Here is a 7692-nt window from a genome sequence, read left to right as displayed (position 1 = left end):
CATGAATGCCAGTGTTTTCCATACTAGTAAACTATTAGTCTTTATTGTTACATTCCTTTACATTTTAACCCACATTTGTGATTGAAACATGTTAAACTAGACTGTAAATACAATGGCGGGACCAGATGAGAACTTCTCGCTTGTTCTCGTTTGAATCCAGTGGTCAGGTGATCAGCTCATCAAGGTCTGGACCTTTCTTTCCACCTGATTGCAGTACTTTTCACAGATTCCTGTAGCCCTGTAGTGGATAACAAGCACAATTCAATGTATTTGTATGGCAGTAATTCATAAAAACAGCCTCAAGGCGCTCTACATTGTTAGGTAAAGACCCTACAATCACGCAGCTCCCTATGAGCAAGCACTTGGCAACAGTAGGAGGAAAAACTCTCTTTTAACAGGAAGAAACCTCCAGCAGAACCAGACTCAGGGAGGGGCAACTGACTGCTGCAACCCGCTGGGGGTGAGGGAAAAAAGAAGACACACTATTGGAGAAAGAGCCAGAGTTTTAAAATAACTATTGATTAAATGGAGAGTGGATCGTGGCTCAAGAGTTGGGAGTTTGCCTTGTAATCGGAAGATTGCCGGTTCGAGCCCCGGCTTGGACAGTTTCAGTTGTTGTGTCCTTGGGCAAGACACTTCACCCGTTGCGTACTGGTGGTGGTCAGAGGGACCGGTGGCGCCAGTGTCCGGCAGCCTCGCCTCTGTCAGTGCGCCCCAGGCAGCTGTGGCTACAATGTAGCTTACCATCACCAGTGTGTGAATGGGTGGATGACTGGATGTGTAAAGCGCTTTGGGGTCCTTAGGGACTATTAAAGCGCTATACAAATACAGGGAGTGCAGAATTATTAGGCAAGGTGTATTTTTGAGGAATAATTTTATTATTGAACAACAACCATGTTCTCAATGAACCCAAAAAACTCATTAATATCAAAGCTGAATGTTTTTGGAAGTAGTTTTTAGTTTGTTTTTAGTTTTAGCTATTTTAGGGGGGTATCTGTGTGTGCAGGTGACTATTACTGTGCATAATTATTAGGCAACTTAACAAAAACAAATATATACCCATTTCAATTATTTATTTTTACCAGTGAAACCAATATAACATCTCCACATTCACAAATATACATTTCTGACATTCAAAAACAAAACAAAAACAAATCAGCGACCAATATAGCCACCTTTCTTTGCAAGGACACTCAAAAGCCTGCCATCCATGGATTCTGACAGTGTTTTGATCTGTTCACCATCAACATTGCGTGCAGCAGCAACCACAGCCTCCCAGACACTGTTCAGAGAGGTGTACTGTTTTCCCTCCTTGTAAATCTCACATTTGATGATGGACCACAGGTTCTCAATGGGGTTCAGATCAGGTGAACAAGGAGGCCATGTCATTAGTTTTTCTTCTTTTATACCCTTTCTTGCCAGCCACGCTGTGGAGTACTTGGACGCGTGTGATGGAGCATTGTCCTGCATGAAAATCATGTTTTTCTTGAAGGATGCAGACTTCTTCCTGTACCACTGCTTGAAGAAGGTGTCTTCCAGAAACTGGCAGTAGGACTGGGAGTTGAGCTTGACTCCATCCTCAACCCGAAAAGGCCCCACAAGCTCATCTTTGATGATACCAGCCCAAACCAGTACTCCACCTCCACCTTGCTGGCGTCTGAGTCGGACTGGAGCTCTCTGCCCTTTACCAATCCAGCCACGGGCCCATCCATCTGGCCCATCAAGACTCACTCTCATTTCAGCAGTCCATAAAACCTTAGAAAAATCAGTCTTGAGATATTTCTTGGCCCAGTCTTGACGTTTCAGCTTGTGTGTCTTGTTCAGTGGTGGTCATCTTTCAGCCTTTCTTACCTTGGCCATGTCTCTGAGTATTGCACACCTTGTGCTTTTGGGCACTCCAGTGATGTTGCAGCTCTGAAATATGGCCAAACTGGTGGCAAGTGGCATCTTGGCAGCTGCATGCTTGACTTTTCTCAGTTCATGGGCAGTTATTTTGCGCCTTGGTTTTTCCACACGCTTCTTGCGACCCTGTTGACTATTTTGAAAGAAACGCTTGATTGTTCGATGATCACGCTTCAGAAGCTTTGCAATTTTAAGACTGCTGCATCCCTCTGCAAGATATCTCACTATTTTTGACTTTTCTGAGCCTGTCAAGTCCTTCTTTTGACCCATTTTGCCAAAGGAAAGGAGGTTGCCTAATAATTATGCACATGTGATATAGGGTGTTGATGTCATTAGACCACACCCCTTCTCATTACAGAGATGCACATCACCTAATATGCTTAATTGGTAGTGGGCTTTCGAGCCTATACAGCTTGGAGTAAGACAACATGCATGAAGAGGATGATGTGGACAAAATACTCATTTGCCTAATAATTCTGCACTCCCTGTACAGGCCATTTACCATTTACAAACAGAGCAAGGTCAGTGAAGAGGAAACACTTTGCATTATGGGAAGCCCCCCCCCCCTCGTGCTTACTTGAGCTCCTGGAGCTTCTTTTGTTTGAGCTCATCAAGGCGCAGACGTCTCTGCCGGGTTTCCTCCATCAACCGTTTGGCCTCCTTGAAGGTCTCTTTGCGCTTAGCTGTGGCTAAGATCTCGCGTTCCTTCATCTGCTGGTGGATGGCCTGCACGTGCTGCTGCACTTTGTGATGCTGCCTGTCGTTTTGCACCTGCTCTTTGACCATTTCTTCCTGCTGCACTCTGCATGGAGAGAGCACTTTTAATGGAGCGTATTAAAATTATCTGAAAACCGGTTTCGAACAGACTTTCTTACTTTAGCAGCCTCTCAAACTCTGCCTTCTCCCGACTCGCCTCCACTGACAGATTGCGCTCTTTGTAGTGAACCTGCTCCATGTGAGCCGCTCTCAGCGTCGCCTCCAGCTGCGCTTTCTTTGCAGCCCGCTCCCTCTCTTTTCTCCTCCACTCTCTCTCTGCAGCATCCTGGTTCCTGCGAGCACGGAGCTCATCCTTCGAGACAAACATATACACAAGCACAAGTAGCTAAGAACATCTGCAAATCTTCTGCCAGGTTTCAAATCTTCATATATTGCACATCTGTTAGATCCTGACCTGCTCAGCCTTGTAGTCTTTTTCTTTTTCTTGCTGGGCCCTCAAACGAGCAATCTCCAATTCTTTCTCCTTCTTGATTCGTCTTTGCTCTGCTTCGTATTCTGCCTGCTGCTCCTGCAGGTTTAATGAATTGTTAACGTTAAAAACAACGTCAGAATCAAATGTGTGTGTCACATGATGTAGCTTGCTCATCCACAAAGAAGAGTGGGCTATGACCTGCTTTTTAAGGAGATACTCCTTCACTCTCATGTCAGCCAGCTTCTCCTCCTCTATCCTTCGCTCCTTTGCCCACATGGTCTCGGCATTGATGCGCTTGATCTCCTCCTGCAGAAGCTGTTGCTCCATCCTCTTCTTCTCCAGCACCTGGAGGAAGACATGGGTCAGAGCAGAAACTGAGTCCAGTGTACATTAACTGCATGTGTGGATGTGTCTCCCGCCTCCGTGTGCACCTCCAGATCCTCCAGGTTCATTCTCTCCTGGTCCTCTCGTATCTGCTGACTCTCTTTCTCTTTCTTGCCTTCCTCCAATTCTCGGTTCTCCAGGCGTTTCTGGATCTGATCACAAATTTCCCGCCTTCCCCTGAAATATGAAGCACACACACACGTGTTGAGTGCTCCTAGTTGACCTCCACTGCTCATTATTAGGATTTCTGCGATCTCCCAAACAGAAGAAGACGAAGAATGACGTTAATTGCAAAAAAATCAATCCGCAAATAGAGGGTGACTGTGTTTCTGATAGGGCTCCATTTACTTGACTCTCTGCTGCCTGCGCAGCTCTTCAATCTTGTCCAGACTCTCCAGAGCCTTGCGGCGCTCCACCTCCATCATGCTGTCCAGACGCCTTTCCTCCTCTGTCAACTCCATCTGGATCTGCTTCTTCTCCTGGATCTGGTAGTCACGCTTTGCTTGGCACTGAGCACCTAAAATCAGCTGAGACGACCACACAAACACAGGTTGATTATTGTGTACTGGTATGTTTATATTTTTTTAAAGGCTGGTCATCCACACATCTGAACCTTCTTCCTACCTGGTTGAGCTGTTTGATCTCATCTTCCTGTTCCATCCTTAAAGCATTACTCCGCTCCACCAGGCGCTGTGCACGTTCCCGGGCTTCAATCTCCAGCTCAGTCAGTGGCTGGTTCTGCTTACGGGACAGGTCTGCCTCATGGATCCTATGCTTCCTTTCCTCTGCAGCTTTCTGAATAAAAAGTACATAAAAACATACTAATTAAATCAGTGGACTTCTTTGTTGTTGTTATTTTAAAATGGCAGTCAGCTTTCCTACAAGGTCCTCCTCTTTCTTCCTCTGGTAAGCCTGCCTCAGGGCCTCTCTGTCCTCCTTGAGGAGCAGCCAGGATGTTGAGGTGAGCCGCTTAAACTCAGCTGGTGGAAGTAAGACGGACTCTCTTGAAGGATCTCTCTGGGGGATCCTGGCATGATGACATGTGGTATAATGTTTCAAAAACTTGGTATACTGTATTAACATCAGCAATGGCAATCTGATTAGCCTGAATCACACGAAATAAGTCAGAGGTTTATCACAGAGCAGCACACACACTTTACAGACTCTCTTCATGTTTTATTCAAATGAGCTTGTTTCATGCTGGCCTACCGCAGATTTCGTATGAGGTCTTTGGTGATGATTTGAAGAGTCTCCCCTTCCTTGTTCTTCCATGAACAATCCTTTGCTACACCTGCTGATTTTACCCGTTTGTCAAACTGCAATGACATCCACACAGAGATTTAGCTGTAATCAGCTCCCAAACTCATCCACGACCTCTGTTCTCACTGCAGCTACATGCAGTTTCTGATGATATCAAGGGATATCATTGTGAATAATAAGAGTTGAGCATTTCCCTCCATTTCCCGCTGAGTGTGCAGGGACCCACACTCACCGATTTCTGGTTCTCAAACAGATCTTCATCCACCCGAGACCCGGGAGCCAGTGTGCGGTACCGGCCGAGGTAAATTTTGCCCCTAGAAGACGTGGAGCTCGAGGCAAGTCTCTGCGGGGCAGTAATTACAACGCTCACGTGTTATCAGCAGACAACGGTCATGCATTTGAACACTGGGATTTAGCATAGAATAGCTTTTTTATTTTTAACGTAACACTTACCATAGTTTTCGGTTACTGTGGGTCAGTGAAACAGACTATATTTGTTAAAAAAAAAATAGTAAACTCTAAATATTATACTTTGCTCTTGGATAACTTCCACCTACCTCAAATAATTAATGTGGTTTTTTAAAGAAATTAGCGTACTACTTATATTGGCTCCAGCTCACGGGACACCGACTTTGAAATGTTTGGTTACCCGTTGCCATGGGAACAGGAGGAAGGGCAGACCTCATGTGACCGCAAAGTAGTGCTGTGCAAAATTTGGTATCGATCCGAGGCAGCTTATACAGGGGAGAGCAGATCGCCATGATATTTGATATGAATCGTCATCAATCTGAAATTTCTGACCACATTTTAATGAACACTAAATCACTTCAATTTCTACTTTCCACAACACTTAAACACAACAAAAAAGGCTTTTCATGTTTTCATGTATTTTTGGAGACCTGGAATGTAAATTTGCCTGTCTCGTTGGGTCAGCTTCTTTTGTTTAAATGTGTTCTATCTTTTATCTAAATAAAATAGATGTCATAGATGTGACAGACAGCACGAAAAGGTCAAACTTCTTTCATAGTGCCTTTTTGAGGTATATTACACATATACGCAAATATTAGATAAAAAATAATACTAATAATAATTAAGAACTCCATCCGCTGGATACTGAATGTAGAAGAAAGAAAATAAGTATCGATCCTATCGCGCTACCGATTCCAATACCAGCGTTTCTATCGATATTTGACTGCGGTCAAGTGAGCCCTCACTTGCGAAGTCACAGTCAAGCTAGCCGCCCCGCCAGCCGCACCTAAAATGTGGTTGCACTACTCTTACGCGTATTACGGTATTGATGCCGACTGGCTTAGAAACGCAGTCTTTTGTGTCCTGACACTATTTAACTTCACGATCCACTCCGTTTTGGTTCATCTCCACTTTTCCCCTTGTCATCCACAGCCAAGATTACTGTACGAATCAGAGAAAATTAACAATAACATTTGCCCAATATATAGTACTGTACTTTTAATATCTTCATCTTTGACCTCAGATTACATATAAACTGTAAGAGGTGACACAGATATTTCACTGGATTCTGACTCTAGGCCATCTCCACTCTTCACCCTGTCATCCACAGCCAAATTTACTGTACGGTTTTCCTGAAAATTAATAGTGAAATTTTTCCATTTTTCTTTACTGTACTCTATATATTCCCAACTTTGACCTCAGATTACAGGAAAACTGTACGAGGTGCCGCAGATATCTCACTGGATTCTGACTCTAGGCAACCCCCACTCTTCACCCTGTGATCCACAGACAAATTTACTGTACGGTTTTTGAGAAAATTAATAGTGAAATTTTTCCATTTTGCTTTACTGTACTCTATATATTCCCAACTTTGACCTCAGATTACAGGAAAACTGTACGAGGTGACGCAGATATTTCTCTGGATTCTGACTCTGGGTGACCCCCACTCTTCACCCTGTGATCCACAGACAAATTTACTGTACGGTTTTTGAGAAAATTGATATTAAACTTTGCTCAATTTACTCTACTGTACTCTATATATTCTCATCTTTGACCTCAGATTACAGGAAAACTGTACGAGGTGACGCAGATATTTCACTGGATTCTGACTCTAGGCCATCTCCACTCTTCACCCTGTGATCCACAGCCAAATTTACTGTACGGTTTTTGAGAAAATTGATATTAAACTTTGCTCAATTTACTCTACTGTACTCTATATATTCTCATCTTTGACCTCAGATTACAGGAAAACTGTACGAGGTGACGCAGATATTCCACTGGATTCTGACTCTAGGCCATCTCCACTCTTCACCCTGTGATCCACAGCCAAATTTACTGTACGGTTTTTGAGAAAATTGATATTAAACTTTGCTAAATTTACTCTACTGTACTCTATACATTCTCATCTTTGACCTCAGATTACAGGAAAACTGTACGAGGTGCCGCAGATATTTCACTGGATTCTGACTCTGGGTGACCCCCACTCTTCACCCTGTCATCCACAGCCAAATTTACTGTACGGTTTTTGAGAAAAGTGATAGTAAACTTTGCACAATTTACTCTACTGTACTCTATATATTCCAATTTTTGACCTCAGATTACAGGAAAACTGTACGAGGTGACGCAGATATTTCACTGGATTCTGACTCTAGGCCATCTCCACTCTTCACCCTGTGATCCACAGACAAATTTACTGTACGGTTTTTGAGAAAATTGATATTAAACTTTGCTCAATTTACTCTACTGTGCTCTATATATTCCCATCTTTGACCTCAGATTACAGGAAAACTGTAAGAGGTGACACAGATATTTCACTGGATTCTGACTCTAGGCCATCTCTACTCTTCACCCTGTGATCCACAGCCAAATTTACTGTACGGTTTTTGAGAAAATTGATATTAAACTTTGCTCTATTTACTCTACTGTACTCTATATATTCCAATTTTTGACCTCAGATTACAGGAAAACTGTAAGAGGTGCCGCAGATA

General features: G+C 43.5%; 1 protein-coding gene across 1 annotated transcript; it reads right to left on the bottom strand.

The window, feature by feature from the left end:
* Window positions 1–14: 14 nt before the first annotated feature.
* On the bottom strand, window positions 15–5801 carry cfap45 (cilia and flagella associated protein 45). The gene is made up of 13 exons (XM_005474572.4): window positions 5293–5801; window positions 5189–5203; window positions 4968–5078; window positions 4685–4791; window positions 4358–4502; window positions 4100–4270; window positions 3824–4002; window positions 3523–3652; window positions 3290–3436; window positions 3074–3187; window positions 2778–2971; window positions 2480–2704; window positions 15–238 (listed from the first exon to the last, which is right to left on the bottom strand). The coding sequence occupies exons 2-13, from the start codon at window positions 5189–5191 to the stop codon at window positions 172–174; spliced, it is 1593 nt and encodes a 530-aa protein (XP_005474629.1). The 5' UTR covers window positions 5192–5203; window positions 5293–5801; the 3' UTR covers window positions 15–171.
* Window positions 5802–7692: the final 1891 nt, after the last annotated feature.

Source organism: Oreochromis niloticus, linkage group LG14 (assembly GCF_001858045.2).
Source record: "Oreochromis niloticus isolate F11D_XX linkage group LG14, O_niloticus_UMD_NMBU, whole genome shotgun sequence".
Classification (NCBI taxonomy): Eukaryota; Metazoa; Chordata; class Actinopteri; order Cichliformes; family Cichlidae; genus Oreochromis; species Oreochromis niloticus.
Note: the sequence above shows the minus strand (reverse complement) of the source record. Positions and strands in the feature narration are given on the sequence as shown.